Source organism: Mugil cephalus, chromosome 12 (genome assembly GCF_022458985.1).
Source record: "Mugil cephalus isolate CIBA_MC_2020 chromosome 12, CIBA_Mcephalus_1.1, whole genome shotgun sequence".
Lineage (NCBI taxonomy): Eukaryota > Metazoa > Chordata > Actinopteri > Mugiliformes > Mugilidae > Mugil > Mugil cephalus.
This window is the reverse complement of record NC_061781.1, coordinates 10952538-10971235: the sequence shown is the minus strand read 5'-3', so window position 1 is coordinate 10971235 and position 18698 is coordinate 10952538. Positions and strand designations below refer to the sequence as shown.

Below are 18698 nucleotides of genomic sequence, written 5' to 3'. Positions count from 1 at the left end.
GACATAACAGAGCCGGTGGTTCGCGGTGCATAGAACAGAATGATAAACACTGATAATATGCATTAAATGCCACTTTCACGTTGGTAGAAATCAGTGCTGCATTGTGAATTGAAGCTGCAGAGTCAAATAGAGTGAGAGCTCTGCGTTGTCTTGTTTTCTCAACACTGATTATCATCATGGAGACCAGCGATGTAGAAACAAGGTATCAGTGTGTTTACATGTGCATGTGCTGGTAGGTTGCTGCTCTGGCAAGAATACGAGAGGAGGAAGTGGTTTTCACAGCCCGGCTGGGGAGCTGCTCGAACACCATAGCTGTATTGTAACACACACAGTTCACCCAAACAAACACATATATACAAAACATATTAGACAATACAATAACAACAACAACAATAATAATACAATAAATATAATAAATCACTTTTATTTATCAGCTAATCTTGATGCTTTTTCTTGTACATGCAGGAAATCTGTGTGATGACGAGCTACGGACTGATTAGAGCACATTGATTCATCCATAACAGCTACAAGTATGTTTTATTTTGGATTTTTCGATATCAGGTGATAGACATAGTCATGATAAATTAATCATTTTGATCATTCCTGTACTCATCAAAAGCATTCTCTAACTAATGAAGTGTATACATAAAGACATGAGTGAAGAGATTTTAATTAAAGCTTTAAGTCACATGCTCACAGGGTATTGCACACAAGAGTAATTCAGAGAGGTTGCGATATTTCCATCAATTTGTAAAAGACATTAAACACAAGATGTGGAACTTTACATTCAGTTTACGTTATATAAACACTATGTCTCTCAGACACACACCTTTTGTGCAGTTCTAAGAAAAGCTCAGGTTTCCTTGAACTGCAACAGGAAAAGCATCTGAGTCTCTTGTTAAATCAGAATATGTGCGCTGAATGTGGCCCGCTGAACAACACGAGGCCGGCTTTGAGGCAGAGAATGTGGTTTAGCGCGTAAACTGAGGCGGTATTTAAGTCAATCAGTGGAACGGCGGCTGCACCATCTTGTCCGCTATGATGAATGAGGACTGGTGATAGCGGTGACGAGAGGCGAAGTCTGCATTTTCCTCCGTCAGCTGCTTGGTTGTGAGGCCGACCCCGGACAGAGAGGGTGTCACTACGATCTCATCCTGCACAGATCCACTTCCCCTGAAAGACAAGGAAATAAAAGTCTTTACCGAAACAAAAAAAAATTGAATTGTGTGCGGTGTAACAATAAAACCACACAGTACCTGCAAATGCGTCTCAGTGTTGACTTGAGCCACGTGAAAAAGCTGAATTGAGCTGCAACACCTGCAAAACCAAAACCAAACTGTTCCAGAGAAATGTCTTTCAAATTCAATAAATACACATTTAAATTTATTAAACCTGGACTTCTCTTTATAACTCTGTACATAAGAGTAGTAACAGTAACCACATTGAGACACTGGCAACACCTCATCGTCCAACTGCGGCACAAATGTTTAGCACCTGCAGCGCTTACGCTCAGAGATGTCGTGAGCTGGAGTGCGAAAGGCACGTTGTAATGTGGTGAGTTTATTGGACAGATGCGGAGTGACCCACGTAGCTATTCTAGAAATCCTAAGCCACAACAGCTGCCAGGCCGCCTGGCAAAGAGACCGCAAGTGAAAGTTGCTGCAGAGCTACCAGGTCACATGATCACTGAAAAAGGCTTAAATAAGAAAAGTAACTTTTGCTGGATCCAAGCTGAGCCAAAAGAAAAAAAAATACAAGTATCAAAAAGCAGGAGAGTGTAATGAAGTCTACACACAAGTTATAATTGGATGTAACTGGATGTTAAAGGATTACTACTCATTCAAGAGGCTCATTCAGATATAAATGACTGCACATCACGGAAAATGTGAAGAGAACATTGCAACATTAGCTTTAAGCTCAGCTCACAGCTGGACATATTAAATACTAATTATTAGACTAAACACTGTGGAAATTGAAAACATCCATCCGTCCGCACAAAGAGCGGCGCACACACTTAGGTGGGTTTGGGGCTTTGCTCAAGGAAATATCAACCACAGAGTGTTTTAAACCACTGACCCTACGACCCCCAAGTCTGCTTCGCTTACCACCAGACCACATGTGATCCATGGACTAAGTAACAGAACCAATATATTGGTATAATAGTGTGTGTTAAGCACATTGTATTCTCTCTACTTTATTTGGCGGCAGCTTAGCCTTAGTTAGTGAACCATATAATCTATTATACTACGTGTACTATCTATTTATTTTAGCAATATGTGTACTACTTGCTTACAGTACTATGAATATGGGTATCAATCTATCCTGAACATCATTACAAAAGATCAACACATGATAACATTTCTTATAATTGATATATAAATATGTGTCATGTTGTATACATCACATGCTTTTAAAAGGATTAGGTGTTTTACTTCTTGAAAATGAATTTTTGGGCTACTTTACGCAACCTATTAATATAAGTCTCATCTCTTTATTATGTGTGCGTATTGTGTATACTACATTCTGTCAAAACCATTGATATCTAATTAAGTGTTACTTAAATGAAGAATTCAATAGCTGTGAAGGTTATTCAAACAATATAAGTCTCTGTGCTCTTTCCCTTCAGAGGCCGTGCTCTGTGTTCTGATCCCCTGATCTACATTTACGGACGAAGAATCAAAGAAAAACTGGTTTCTAAACAGGAAATGAACAGATGAAAATCACCTATTGGTAGTCCGGGACTTGTTTTCCCGATGTAGAAGAAGAGCAGCAGGGCAACCACTATGTTTGCTAGGGCATAAACCCACTGGATAACAAACATAATCAATACGGAGCTCAGTGCCTGCAAGAAAACAAACGATACGTTCACGTTATTCATTACATTATGTAAAAAAATAAATGAAAAGATAATGCACAGCGAGCAGAATGTAATGTACCCCAATGAGAGCGATCCAGTGGTTACAAAACTTTGCATAGAGGGAATTTTCTACGGGTCGGATTTCAAAGCTCTGGTGTTCAGCTTTAACTTCATCACCTGAAAGATTTAAGACAGATTCAACCAACAGGTACAACTCACCTTTATGGCATAAACCTCAGTTTAACTGTTGACGATAAATCCGATTACCTGTGTCGTGTTTGTGAGTCTCTGCGGCTGAATCCAACTGACCATCACTCATTTTTGAACGGCATTTGATCGGAGCTTGTTCTTCCACCCCGAGCTCCTCGTTTCCACACTGCCCCTCAGCTTCCTGCTCCGAAGGAGCTGAACCCGTCTCCTCTCCTCCTCTCTCGTCTGAGGACACATTGCAGTTCTGGTCCAAAGCAAAGCTGTCCATCAGCTTCTGTTTCGCAGTGGTCTTTCTGCTCTTAGACCTGCTGCTCTGCTCTTGCGCGGCGGAGCTGTTCTCAGCGTTACCATTGGAGTCAGGTGGGAAGATCTGGTCCATGTCCCTGGTGAACTCCAACAGCGTCCCTTTACTCTGCGGACTCTGGCCTCCGCTCCCATAGTTGGGGAGAGCGGCTTCGATCAGCGGTCTGGAGCTCTGCCTGGTGGTGGAGGACCTGCGCCGGTTGCTCCTGGCCAGGATGGAGTTGTCCCTCTTTTCTTTAGTCTGGAGCTGGAAGGCCATGACCACGCTGAAGTAGGAGTAGTCGACGAAGCTGTAGGTGAGCATGAAGTTGATCGTGACGATGGGCGCCAGCACGTTGACCTGGCCGATGAAAATGAAGGCCATGGTCAGCAGGCTGGTCAAAACGATAGCCGCCACTGGAGTCTTGTTTGGGCCTTTCTGTCAGAAAAGGAAGATATCGTCAACTACAACTACATAACTACGCTGTGAGGCTGGTGAGAGTTACATTCATATTTAATGATAAGTTTTTGAGAAAGTATTCCTGAAACAAACTAACTAAATACTCTTCACAGCCGAGTTCAATTATGTAAAAGTACACAATACATATGGGACAAAGGAGGTTCAATTCCTCCTCTTTTTACTTTTTTGTGCCATAAACTTTAATATGTTTGGATTTACCTTCCAACCAAGCTGCAATGGGTGAGCACTACTCAGTCATGTTTATTATTTATTGGCTGTAGTGGAATATGGGTCTGATTATGTAATAAGAACAGTGACTAATAAAAAAAAAAAAAAAAATGAACCATTCCAAAAAATCTTCCCATGACTTCATCTGGCCTTTGTCTGGCTAACCTGACGGTGGACAGCTGTGATGACCATGAGAAAAGCTACTCCCATTTTATTCAACTGTTGAAAGTCTTGATGTAATTTTTCCATTAATATGCCTGTATTCCATTCCCTTCCATTCCATTCCATTCCATTCCATTCCATTCCATTCAATTCAATTCAGTTCAGTTCAATTCAATTCAATTCAATTCAGTTCAATTCAATTCGATTTAATGCACGTGTTTTAAGAAAGACGCACAATGCATTTACTTGATTAGGGTCACGTTACATTCCAAAAAACACACAATGATATAAAATTCCTCGCATTTTGAGGGACACAAACAATGGCCGCCACAATAGCGCCTTCCTTAAAATGTATAAACTGTTTTAACATGTGTTTTTTTTTTTTTTTTAAACCAGTTTGCCTTTACTTCCCAGGTCCTGTCACACAGTTTAAGGAGCTCCGCTGTGCGCCTGGCGGGACTCCAGAGCACACAGTGGAGTAGGGCAAGGCCCGTCGCCCTTCCTGCGTTTGTTCTGACGCTTTGATTTGGGCCAAGATGTCTCGGGCCTCATTCCAGCCCGCTGAGAGAGGTCAGACTCTGCTGCCATCCAGGGAAGTGAGAGGAAAACGGGGGTGGACGGGGTCAGGATGTCAACGTGAACGTGTGCGTGTGTGTGTGTGTAGCAGCGGTGAGTCGTAACTCCTCTGCCGTAATGAAGTCGGTCCACTCACTTCTATGCACTCCTGACTCTATAATTAGGCAGTCCTGGAATAGTTTCATCTCGAGTCCAAACACCACACGCCCCTATACATTTAGATCAGGCACATTTATTAGGTTAAACCAATGACTTCTGCTACATTAAAGTCTAAGTGGGCTGATTTACCAAATAGTGCCGTTGTTTAAAGCTGCAGTTAGTTATCGGGGGATTTTACAAAGGTGCACTGAAAAATAACATGATCTTATTTGAATTTGCATAACGCATTCCAGGTCATTACTCTTCAACAAATGAATCTCCTGACAAGCCATGTATCAGCTATTATAACTATTTCTACCGGTACATTAAACCGTCCTCCTCAGAATTATGAGCTTCCCTTATTGTGGCGTGAACCTCTCTTGCAGCACGTTTGCACATGATTTTTGCTTATATAAGGTTTAAATCAGGGCTTACAGCTGCATCATAGAGACAGGTGACAGGATGTGAAGGCATTCTGAGAGAAGAAACAGGAAATAATAATAGTGCTCCGTTACATGAGAAATAAGCGATTTAATCTATGACTTGTGATTATGTGTTGATCCAGCATGTGGTTTTTAGCACTGAAATGACGTTTGTTCATTTGCAGTGGCAATAAAGCTTTTACAAATGGTCAGCATGGGGGCTGAAACCTCCATAAAAAAGCTCATAACTGGACTTTTATTTGGGACTATTTCTTCAGTGCTGGTTCCAAAAAAAGGAGGAAACTGGATGCATAAAAAGCCATCGGCTTTATATTGTGCTTTTCTACTTCCGACAGAGACTGTTTCTCCATGAGCTGAATCATTATCAACTATTCTGAGCTCAAGCTAATGCCGACGCTACCCACACCTCCAGGTTTTGCTCCCTGTGATTTCAGCATCTAAACATGTTAATGAATGTGACTATTTAAACTGCCACAGCGCTAGAAGCAAATATTTATCACGCATGTATGTGCATTCACACACCCTCAGATCTGACATCATGCTGAGTCTAGCTAATATTTTTCAGCATGGTGTAAAAATCCACACATTCCTCCCTCCATGACTCCATGACTCCATCCATCCATCCACCCATCCACCCACCCCTCTTCCTAGAAAGGCCAGAGAGGGGATAACCCTCTCCTGGGCGATGCACTGGAGGATCCTGGGTGCTCCGTACAAGCCGCCCATGCAGGAAGCCAGGGAGGAGATGTAGAGGCCCAGCAGAAAGAGGAAACCCACCAAGGAGACCTGGAGGAAGAAGGAAAACAAACAGAGGGTGAAAAAGGATGGGGTGGGGTTGAGAGCTCACAACAGCTACACCCAGTTCAGTTCCGCTGCAGCCAGCCCCTTATAAAAACAACGAGAACGAACCACTGATGGAGATGTCGAGAACTTCTGCAGCTGGTTAAAGCAAAATCTAATGTTCTTCTTTGTAATTTGAGAATAACGTAGAATTCATATTAGATTTACGATCGTGGCAGTGATACCGCACTGAATGTACACACACGGCGAGTGACACGCTCGGTAAATCTGTCTGGAGCCGGGAGTTCTGACCTCACTTATCGAGGCTGTTACGTTAAATCCCACAAGAACTCTCTGTGATTCATGGTCAGCTAAAAGGCAAACCGCTAACTTGGATGGCTTAGCCGCATCAAATTCTAAGACAGCTTTGCTAGTTTGAGTTATTGGATGTGTAGCAACAGTGGACATGCATGTTGTGGGAAACGTCTGCACACTGAAATAAAAGAGTATTAGTTTTCAAACTAAATCCAGTCTAAATTCATTTAATTTTAGCTTTACGCCGCACGTATTGGAATTTACAACATTACAGTCCAATTCAGTGTAATATGGAATAAATTATTGAAAATTTCTGCATGTTTTGAACGTTACGTGCTAAATGAAATTCTCAAAGCCCGCCACAGCTGTTGTATCAAACTTGCTAAAAGTAAAAAGGTAAAAACATGATACTGTATCAACTGAAAAAAAAAAGGATCCTCATATCTCACGCATTTAGATTTAGACACATCAATGTCTATCTAATAAGCAAAGTGAGCCCTCGTGGGGAATTCCCTCGACTCCTGCTGGAAGGCCTCTCCTCTCTCTGGCTAGGATGGAAACAAAGAGGAGTTTACCTTTTCTGCTATTAAGAAGTCATAGCGTAGAGCTTCTCTGGTGCAGATGGCCCCCAGGAGGAAGACGAAGACCAGATACAGGAACCACCTGCAGGTCACCAACAGTACACCACACCGAATTATTAACAATGCTCCTTTCTCTCTATTAATAGGAGACGACATCAAGGGAATGCGTTTGTGTGCGGTGTCACTCCAGAGCAAAAGATAAATAAAAATAACACGATAGCACCAGGTTACTTTAAATAAAATGTGTGGCCTTGTATTGTATTGTATGTAATGTATTTCTTAATATATAGCCACGGTAGCATCTGTAGTCGCATATTTCTGTGATGTAGTGTTTTACCGTTGTGTTTTTGTATTTAACCCTATTGTGAGGAGCGTGATGTCGGCGGGTTTGGGGTGTTATCTTACGAGGTGAAGACAGCTGCCAGCGTTCCCACAGGGATGTTGTGCTCTGGCCGCCGGAGGTCTGAGCTCATGTTGAAGCCTGCCATAACCCCTACACGCTCGCACAGAGGTACAAACCACAAAAATGCACACAAAATACTGTACAAGACAATACGTATCTTTGCACCGCCGCATCTGCTACACACATAGGTAGGTGGCGGCGACAATGAAAAGCAGGGAGTGTTTACGTGCTCTGTCGACTCACCTGTAGCAGCAGGGAAGAAGACGCCGAAGACTGTGAAGAAGGTTTCTCCCGCGCTATAATCTGGCAGGGTGTTGCTGCTGAGCAGCCCGGCCGAATAACCAATGAAGCCGTGCTCTGAAATAGGACGCCACAACGTACAAAAGAAAGGAGCATGTAAACAGACGCGTCATTGCAAACGTAACACAAGAGAAAAATAGGTGACCGCAATGCTGCGTACGGTTTTATTTGGACAAAGCTGCAGAACTTAACTGAATAAGCTAAACAGGGGAATCTAATTCTGGTGGCATCCCCTTTCATTTTTCCCAGCCAGAGTTTAAAAATCCTGAGTTCCCAGTGGCCGCTAAATGCAGCATTCTGCAAAGATTACCATTCATTTACTGAGTAAACAGTCAACACCATCAATCTACTCACTGCCCGCACACATCACAACCTCCTTCTGGTAGCTGAAGTTGTCCAGCTGTCATTATTGAGTTTTATAGCCACTAGACAAACTCTAGTCTGCTGAAGACACCAAAATAAATGCTCCACGTTCCGTTAAAATTTCACCCAAACTATTACACTTCGTTCAGAGAACGCACAATGATTTAAACCGTGGGTTATCAACACGACTAATCTTTAGTTGATTAGATTTTTTTATATAGATTCCATTAAATACACATCAGTGTTGGCCAACACGTACAGCCACACCAGACCTGTCAATCTAAGTCTCCTGTACACAGTATGCTGCAATATTAGCAGAAGAGAGCCAACAGTGCAGCTCATTCCCATTTATTTGAATAGCTTAATATTGAATTCAGAATGATAATAATAATGTATACTGATAAACAGCACTAGGCCAAACTTAATATAGAACACATATAGTAGGTAGGTAGGGGGTCCCTACTTAATCTCTCCATCAGTTTGGTGCCTTGTTGGAGACCTCTGGTTTAAACACAAGACTGATAATGACTACATGAACACTTTACTTTAAATGTATTTAATATTTTTGCAAGTGTGGTTCAGTTCATGGGCCAGATCGTTGTTCTTTTTTTTTAATTTCTATTATAAAAGTCTCCCATTAATAAAATCACCAGACTGCAGCCTAGTTGACGCATGACTTCCTGTTGTATGATTTCTTTCATTTACACTGCACTTAATAGACTAGTGGAGATAAATTCACACAAACTGGCTGTTAAACCTAAACTACACCAAGCGCATAAAACGACAGTAGCGTTATATCGGAATAGTTCACACAGCCTGAAAGCAAACACAGCTCAACTGAAGGATGTAATTCAGTCAAAATAAATGTCAACAACAGGTAGTGATGCACAGCTAATGACGGGGCAGCTCAGTTCAGCCTAGGTCAGTTTGTTGAATGTATGAGGGGAGATTGTTCTGCATTGGTGGGGGCCACTCAATGCACACAGTCTGAAGGACCCGCCTATGTTACAACACCGGACATTTCCCCCTTGGTTATCTTGCGATGGGAAAGAATGTGTTCTCTCAGATTAATGACATGTTTATCCAAAAGGAAGTCGCCACCCTTTTCAGAAGCTCAGCAGCTTCCAAGTTTGAGCCAAAGAGTCAAAGCGAGCGAGAGAGGGAGGCAGAGAGTGGGAGAAGAGAGAGACAGAGAGCGTGTTCGTTTTTTTTTTTTTTTTTCCCTTTGTCCCAGACAAAAGCCTAACTCTGAAGAGCTGCATGTACTGTTTAATCCAAGTGTCCATGTTCTCCAGGATATTATGTGGAAAACTGGATAATAAATAGGTCTCGCTCAGACCCCTGTTCACCATGTGACCCAGTGAGATCGCCCTCTGTCCAAACAATCAGGGTCTAACAAATGTCTGCACCATGAGGTCCCCACCCAGATTACAACATTGTAGTCCAACATCCAAGAAAGCATGACTCCAGCTCTCATAGCCGAGTTCACTGTGTCGAGGGCGTTCACATGTTCACGTAGCACTTCGTGGATGAAATGCTTAGATATACGAGCGGGTTTCTGGACAAAAAGATTCTCCGTTTTCCGTGGGGAAAAAAAAAAAAAAAAACTTGCTCACACGCATACTACTTTACTCCATAGATAAAGACCACATGAAATGCATTGGGGAGCAAAGTTTTGCAGCTGAGCCCATTTTTTAAATTTTTTTTTTTCCCCCTCACAGATGGAAGCTTCACCGTATGTTGTTGGAAATCTGTTTTTCTTTTGCGTGTCAATCATATTTTAACAGAGGGATTCCCTATCCCAAAATAATGCACAAACCCAAATGAAGATAAAAACAATCAAATTATCTTAACTGGAGGTTCAGGGCTGCAGGTCTGGTGTTTTGTCTTATTTCATAACATTTTCCACTTGCAAGAATGTATCTGCAGTTTTGCAAGTGACAAACATCTGTGAGAGTGAATGCAGACGCTATTTGCGATTTGATTTGTATGCAAGTAGTACAGGCCATTAGCTGGCAATGCAGTCCATATGGTTAACTTTATCCATGTTAGTGGTTTGGCTCCATTTTGGTCCAGACTGAAATATCTGCATCAAAGAGAGTTGCTGTAAAATATTGTGCAGACATTTGTGTGAGCTCAATCCAAAAAACAAATCTTACATGATACAGAATCCTATGATAGTGATGCTCTGATCTTTCCAGGCTGACGCACCTTCAGCTTTATGTCTTAAACATAACATAATTATTATGGCATAACATTATGACCACCTTCCTCTCTTGTGCCTCCAAAACAATTCTCATCAGAGAATGGACACGGGTCTTCTCAGGGTGTCCTCTGCTGTGTGTCTGGCAACAGGATATTATTAGTGGGGCCTTGTGGTCTTACGAGTTGAGGGGAGGGGACTTTGTTCCAGTGCATCCCACGGATACTTCATCACTTTGGGATCTAGGGAATTTGGAGGCCAGGTCAACACCTTGTGCTGTTTTTTTTTTTTTTTTTTTTTTTTTCATATTTTTGTGAGTTGTTCCTAAGCCGTTTTTGTGTGTGTGTTCCTGTGCATCCTGCTGATGCTGCTGGCTGCTGCAGCAAAAAAGGAGTGTTATTGCCATGGGATGTGGGTGCCTGGCATGGTTCAAATAACATCCACATGAATGCCAGGTCTAAAACTTTTCCATGTATTGTCACAAGATGGTCGATGTTATTTACTTCTCCTGTCAGTGGTTTTAATGTTTTGGGTCATATATGAGTTCAGAATCATGATTTATAGATTGCATATCAAAGTTAATGAATGAGGTGTGAAAAAGAGGTAGGAATAAATACGTGTTTACTTCTTCCTGCTCGATATCAAACGTGCACAGTAATATTCTATTTCTGCTGTTTATGAATCATTGCATACTGGGTTTCTTGCTTAGATTTATTATTTCATTATTCTTTTTTGTTATAATCTATTATTCAAAAGTTTCTTGATGTTTAAAAAGAATAAATTGAATTAATCAACCAATAAATCTTGATAACTACTGAGCATATCGCCATGGGATACGGTGCAGATATCCATGAGCTTCAGAGGATGATGAATACTGATGTAATAAAGTTCCCTTTATGTAAATATTATTAGTCTAAGGCCCGACCCTGCTTTCAGGCAGAGGAGCGGTGAGTGTCCTTATTCCAGATTGCTTTCTCTTTGAAGAGCAAGTGTATCGGAAGAGTGGGGCTCCTCTCCGAGCGCAGCATTCCTCTGATACACACTGGAATGTGTAGTCGGATTACATGAGCATCTGAGGCCTCTCCCTCCGTCTGAGTGACCTCTCACTCTCCCACACTAACCAGTATAAACTGCTGTGCACGGAGCGCGGGGCAGGCTCACAGAGGTGGAGCAGGTCCCGCTGGAATGATCCAGAGCCATATATTACAGCCGGGATCACGGGGGGAGACGGTGCGGCGGTCTCTGGAGTGCAGCAGCGGGCTTCAGATCTCTGTTCCGGCCGTCTCTCTTTGTCATTTTCCAGAAATGTGGGTGAGTCCGGTTAACACCCTAAACCCCAGATCCAAGGAGCACATTACGGCTTCCTGTTCTGTGGGGGAAAGGCTTCAACTGCAGGGACAGGGTGAGGCGTGTTGCACCACATTTCTTCTGTCCACAAGCACCGAGAGGGGAGTTGCGGTTGAGCGGTTTTGGTCCTAGAGACAATGCACTCGCAATTTACTGCGTCTGACGAGAACAAGCGGGGAACGACTTCTCCTCCCATCGCAGCTGACGAAGCACTATTCTGAGAGGTCTTACATTTTGTCGCCAAGCAGTTTTTTTAGCTTTAACTCCACCTGCTAAGGGGCTCCGGGGAGGACCTTGTCACAGTCCTCTCACTTACACATCTGAGGAGACCAGGTTAATCTAAGAGTCATATATGTACGCACATATTAGTAAGATTAAATTCATCTTCTATATAGTCATCACGCAGTTGCTGTTTCAATTAACAAACTTGATAAGAAAGTGAAAACCCATTATGCAAGATGTGACTTAAAAGGCAATACCCTGATGATCACTAGAGACTGAACTGAAAATATCTATGGCTCCAACAGAGTCCCACTCAAAATCAGAACAAATCTGTTCCGCGTGTTTTTATGGCGTCATTATCTTAAGTCACATATTCTGATTATTCTGCCAGCTGAGTCCACATTAAGTAGATATTAGGCCTGTGTCTCAGGATGTGCCTATAGGTTGGTTGACATCTCTGCTCTGGAGTGATTGACAAGAAAGGCCACATGCACCCGTCGCTCCTCCCCAGCTCCTCCGACTACTCCTTCAAATAGGGTCACTTCTGACAAAGTGGCTGCCAAATGGCAAACTAGAGTCCTTAAACCAGTGGGTGTCGTCACCATGGCTACTTCCAACTTTTATAGACAGCCTGTGACAGCTCCATGTCAGTGGTCTGGTCTAATGGTTCACTACACAACTCAAATGTTTAACATGAGACATAAGAAGCGAACAACGAAACCCCTCGAATGTTCGTTGTTCTGCAAGTCACTGAAACTGCATGTAGGTCAGAATCTAACCCCTGAAATGAAGGACGACAGTCTACAGAGTGATTAAACTTTATCTTTCCTGAGACAGCCCAAAAGTATTGAGTGGCCAATGTCAACATTATATTGAAATGCGAATATCTGTCAGGCATGCTGAAGAAGACATGTCGAGATAAAAAGACCTACCACTGAGATAGCATTACCAAATGTACACCAGGGACGTGTTATCAAACAATGACACCATGATTTTGGCGGTGGCTCCTTTTCCTTCAGGATGTGCCTCAGTGTTTAGCGAGTTCGGCCTAATCTAGGCTGTTGCAGCTAGTTAGGGGACCTGTTGGTCCTCTGCCAACCATGAGGTCACCACAACACACACAGCAGCCCTTTAATTGGAAAAACCTGGCGTAACCATTATGGCTGGTTCTCACACAGTTCCTGGGGAGACCAGCCTCCACCAACTAAGCTATAAATTAGACTGGAAGCGAGGACGGGGTACAGCAGCGCATGTTAGTAGTAAAGATAAATCATGCAAAAACAAACCCCTCCCCAGGAGAGGTATGCTGATTTCTTTATATTTTGAAGGGAATCCATGTATGTGAATGTGTTGCTTTCGTTTTGTGTGCATGTTTATCTGTAATGTAGAGTCTGAAGTGTGTTATTCACAGATTGACTCGACTTCTGGAACACTTTTCTCTTCCCCCCGGACAGGACGTAGATAATCACTGAGAACAGGAAACGTGGGGAAGGACTTCCTGGAGGCCAACAAAAGAATACAATCTCCCCAAAAAGGGCAACAGTTCCTCATCAAAGAAAAAAGAAAAGCCTCAAATAACAAACTTCTCTTAAAATACAAAAGCAAGAAAGCGGCACTTTAGAAAACCTGCCAGACAACTGAGAAAGTAATTTCTCCATGGATAAAATCAGGTTAACGTGGAAACTACTACCAGCGGGATATTGATGAAATAAATGATACCACAGCTACACCTACTGGTCTGAAAGGGTCACAACAATTACAGCCAACAGTTAAAATTCAGAGGCTCCTAAACCCCTTTTCTTTCTTCTGTGTGGAAGCTGAAAAATCTAAGGTACAGAACATCCATGCACCTTTGTTCAGGTGGTAACAATATTGTGGAAGCCCATAAAAGCCAAGATGTCAAAACTTTGTCCATTTTATCTCATTCATCCCATTTTACTTCTTCAAAGCACTTGCGTCTTTATTCAAAATATGCAAATATGGTTCCACAGCAGCTATTTTGACTTGTTACAGCGGGAAAATGTACAGGAGGAACTAATAATTTTAATGATAGTTCACTGTAAGGAAGTTGAGAAGGTCATTTACTACTTACAGCTGTGTTTGACAAGTCACAATGCAGTGAAAAAGGTCTGATATAAGCTTTGCTTCATTCTGGATTTTTTCCTGTGTTGAGAAATTTCCTTCTCATTACTCAACTAAACCAGATGTTGATTAAATTTAATGTTGTTTTCTTAACAAAAGCAACCCGGAACCTCTAGAAAGTACATCTAACTATACGAATAGATTTATAACTGGCAGTCCCTACAATACACCAGTGTTTTTAGAGATCTGATCAAATACTGTGCGTTCTCTTTGACTGGCTGCAGAGTAAAATAAACAGTAAAATAAATACTCCCAGAGTAAATAATGTCACCGTAAAATTTCTCAGATGCCGAAACTCAAAACATAGGTATTAATAGTTAAAGATGCATAAATATGAATGCAAATGCACTAATGCTCAAATAGTATTTAATACTAACGATATATTCTTACTGAAATGATTTATGGTTACTATTGTTTTCTGGACCATTTTATGGCTTAATTGATATGATTTTATGGTTTTATATAGTTATTGATGTAGTGTTTACTCGATTAACGTAATAAAGTTTAATACTGTAACCTGACTATGTTCCTCCAAATGTAAATAAAGGCTGATTCATCCACAACATAGTGTGATGATGTTAGCCCCACAGTAAGAACTGGAAAAAGGTGCAGTCCAAAAAAGCATTTCTTGAAGCCTCACCACTGACACTGACCATTTCTCACATAAAAAGAGTGTAAACACCTTTTGCTTTGGGTATTATATTGTATTTTAACACAGTTACACTTGCTTAACTGATTTAACTCATGTGTTTTTCTTTCTTTTCTTCGATATCTGAACTGTGTTTAGGATTTTTTTTGTATTCCTGATGGTTTAGTTACCTGCTCAGTTGATGTTTCACATATTTTCAATATACAATATACAAATTTTGCCTTATTGTTGAGGACAAATGAATATTTTGAGGATCATCGTGGTTTGAAAATACCTATAAGGAACTTTTGAACAAAAAACACCTGCACCTATTTAACCATCCCCACAACCCCAGTCTAAATCCTTGATCCTGGTCCTACCTGGGTCGAGGTGAGTGAAGGTGCCGATGACGAAGTCCAGCGTGGAGACAGCCAGCACAGCCAGCAGCAGCAGCTGCAGCCTGACGATCCACTTGACGCCGGCCAGGTTGATTCCGAGCAGGGCCAGCAGCACCGCCACCGACATGCAGCGCACCGTCCACTGGTTCTGGAGACCCAGCAGCTCCGCCACCGACTCAGAGAAGCCCGTGATGTACATGGCGCCAGCCACGCACTGCAGGGAAAGGTGTGAAGAAGACGGTGTCAAGTAGCTGAGTTATGAACAGAAGCCTCCAGTGAAAGTCCACGTGTTAGCTCACCTGTCCAAACACATACAGGAGGCCCACAGTGCCCCCTACCCTGCCCCCAAGTACGGTGGAGATCATGGAGTAGATTCCTCCACTCCCGACTCCGCAGTGCTCACACACTCCTACTCCCGACATCACGGTCACTAAAGCGACCATCACCACCATGGAAACGAGGAACATCCCGAGCAGCACTCCCGTGTTCCCCTAGACGACGTCGGGACAAAAAACAGCAGAGTGACTGCCACACTTTGACTTTCAGGTACCTTCTTGTGTAGAAATCCCTTAAAATGTTACCGCTTTACGTTTTCCTCCGAATCTTCTTTTATTTTATTTTATTTTTTGGTGAACTTGGGCAAGAAACCGAGCGTGACTTTGCTCGCGCTCACCAGCGATCCCCTTGAAGATCGGTTCCACCACAAGTGCTGTTTCAGTATTTAGTACTGTATGAATTAGCACTTTGGGTAGCACAAAGGAAGTTAGTGCAAATGACTCCCATTTACGCCGGATAAACGTTCTCTCTTTGCCTTTGCATGTAATACTGGTGAATTTGTCGACAACAATATATTCAAAAGTCACCAAATAGCTGAAAACTAAGAGAAAATGCTAATTCAAGAGATTTTCTTTTACTACACCTCACTACAATTAATAGAAATATATTTAACTGTATAAACTTTTATGTTCTAGCTGATACTTTGATTTTAGTCTTAGGAACACTAAGGACAGAAGGAAATCCCGAAGGCCATGAATCAGCGGAAGGACCTCTGGGGTGGAAGGATGGGTGCGATAGAGCATGTGCTGAGATCAGGGTCATCAACACAGTGGAAAAACATACTTAGTTACATAAAAACCAGCACGTCATTCCTCCCCTCCAAATAAGACACCCTGTCTCCAACGTGGCAAACTATATTTTAGCCATCAAGCAAAACCCAAAACGGGTGTAGCAATTACAATCCCACAGCCTTTGTGGCCGCGTCCTGAGATGACACACAGCCATTGTTGTGTTAAGGATCCGGTGTCAGGGTGACACATACTTAATTATGGAGGCGGCTAAAAATAAGGACAGCTGAACGGAAAAAAAAGCCAACGCGATTACCAAACTTGAGGCTAGATTTCGCAAAGTATAAAAAGTGAAAACATACTTAATTGGTGTTTCTTTCTTCTCCACACGTTGGGCTACGCCTCCCATACAAAGCGCGAGTATTCGAGCTGTCTCGCAGCGTCTCATCACACCAACACGCATCACTGACACAAGTCTACGCAGGTCTCATTTCAATGCAGTTAGCGAAGTTACAAAATCTTCAATGCGAGATGAGCATCGCCGCCTTTAGAAGTTCACTCGGGACCGGAAAAGCTGTCTTTTCAGCTGTGTCTAATAAGGGGGTGCAGGTGTATTCATACAATTTGTGTTTATTTTGCTGCAAGAGTTTCGCCGTCTCGACCGGACAGATGTGGTTGTCCAACTAACTTAGACACACGGTAAGATACAGTATATACTAACCACCAGGTAGCCAGTGCGCAGAAACAGAACCACACCAAAGATGTTGATCATGCAGGTGGTGAAGACGCCGTCCCAGGTGCCAAAAAGCACCGGCTCCCACACAAAAAGTTTGATCCTCCACCATGGCTGGCTAGAATGCTGAAATCCCTAAAGACAGAAAAAAAAAACAATACCTGCTATTAGTGAGGTTTGTGCAGCTGTCAAATTTGATTTAAAAATATGCACTCGCTGATTCAATCGAACTGAGTTTCTATTCATTTCTATTCATTTAGTCAGCAGGCTAGGCAACAATACAGACACACTTTTGTGTGCACCACAAACTGCATCCTCCGAAATGATCATACAGTTGGATTTAGACCCTTTTTTGTTCACATTGTTTCAGTAAAAACAGTCACAAAAGGGGATTCAGTGCACCTAATGTTTTAGCAAGTATGCAAACCCGAACCGATGCAGACACAGTGCACACCTCACCTGTGCATCCTCATGAAACAGGTCATAGACTTGTGTGTTTGTGTTGCTATCAGCAGGGGCCTCCTTCAGCAGCTGTGATCCATGTCCCTCCGAGTCACAGGTGTGCACAGTCCAACCGATTGGCAGAGTTTCCATCGCCTCCTGTAAACAGCTGCGTTAGACTTGCACAGCTTGGTTGAATGGCAAATAGAAGAAGAAGAAAAAGAAGTTTCGCTTTCATTAATACGTGGCCAGTGAGGAAGCAGGGTGACATTGTGTTTAGAAGAGACAGCAGGTCTAACAGAAACAAGCTCAGCTCTCGGACACCCGGATACGGCAGGGTGTGTTAGCTCCTGTCAAGGCGACGTTGAACTACAACAATGGCGTCATTAGCATCACACTTTCGCCTCAGTTTAAGCTAAAAACAATTATTTAACTTCACTTTTTTTTTAACTTTTTTTAAAAAAAATATTTCTTCATGAATATACGTTCACTGTGAGAAAAATATAACTTAGACATGACATTTTGAAGAACCCTGTGTATTTAAAAAAACAAACAAAAACAAAACAGGTTGACGCCAAATTTAAAGTTTACCTGTGACAAAAATAAAAATGTGCCTCCTGAGCGTTATTCACCTGTAAATATAACACATCTTGATAAAAAACAAATTACGTACTTTTCGCCAGTTTGAGAGGAGCACCTGTGATTCTCAAGGGTCTTAAATTGACACTTTTTTGAACAGAGTTTGGCGTGTGGCGTTACCTCCGCTCGTTCCCAGTCAGTAGTTAGCTTGCTTGGCCCTTACCTTTCACAGTCCCATATCACTCCATATTCGATAAAAAGAAAGAAGGGGAAGTGGCAAATGAAATGACATATCGGCTGTTCATTATTCCTCGGCGTTGGATCCAGACGGAGTGACGGCGTGGTGCGGTGGAGACGTCAGCCTCCAGCAGGATGTGCTGTCACAGGTTAAGTCTCCGGGGAGTGTTGCAGCATTTACACAAGGTATTTGTGTTTGTTTTGGCTTGGCCTGCTGACTAATGATTAGTGTACGTGCCATTGAAGGTCCTTATCTTTTTTCTTTATTTGTGGAATTATTTACTGAAACATATGGAAGAGTTAGAGTAAAATAAATTTGGAGGATTATAGCTTTTTCTCTTGAGATTTCTCACTTTCTCCCTAAGATTGTGGGGGAAAAAAACAAAAAAACAACAACGTTTTTTACGCTGACCCTAATTCTTTTAGGCTTCAGAATACAAGACCAGAAGAACAGGTGTGTAGTAGTTGTGTCTTAATACAAGGCAGTTACAATCTCTATCTTTTATTTACAGATTAAAGTGTAAAAACACATTTTATCCAGCAAATGTAGGAACAATAACAGGAGACAAACTGGGCAATGCCTTCCCTCTCTTGGAGGTTATCTCA

At 42.2% G+C, this 18698-nt stretch overlaps 1 protein-coding gene across 3 annotated transcripts; it reads right to left on the bottom strand.

Annotated features, from left to right (window-relative positions):
• Window positions 1–270: 270 nt before the first annotated feature.
• On the bottom strand, window positions 271–18246 carry slc12a8 (solute carrier family 12 member 8). 3 transcript variants are annotated; one of them, XM_047600077.1, is made up of 14 exons: window positions 18079–18246; window positions 17295–17464; window positions 16824–16970; window positions 15338–15529; window positions 15021–15252; window positions 7679–7792; window positions 7438–7525; window positions 7027–7114; window positions 5996–6142; window positions 3125–3788; window positions 2937–3034; window positions 2725–2842; window positions 1257–1317; window positions 271–1173 (listed from the first exon to the last, which is right to left on the bottom strand). In XM_047600077.1, exons 2-14 carry the CDS (start codon window positions 17427–17429, stop codon window positions 1005–1007), a joined length of 2253 nt encoding a protein of 750 aa, XP_047456033.1. In that variant the 5' UTR covers window positions 17430–17464; window positions 18079–18246; the 3' UTR covers window positions 271–1004. The 3 variants fall into 3 exon arrangements, with proteins under 3 accessions (XP_047456033.1, XP_047456032.1, XP_047456034.1); XM_047600076.1 differs by having other exon boundaries at window positions 17295–17435; XM_047600078.1 differs by lacking the exon at window positions 18079–18246 and adding an exon at window positions 17950–18068 and having other exon boundaries at window positions 17295–17435.
• Window positions 18247–18698: the final 452 nt, after the last annotated feature.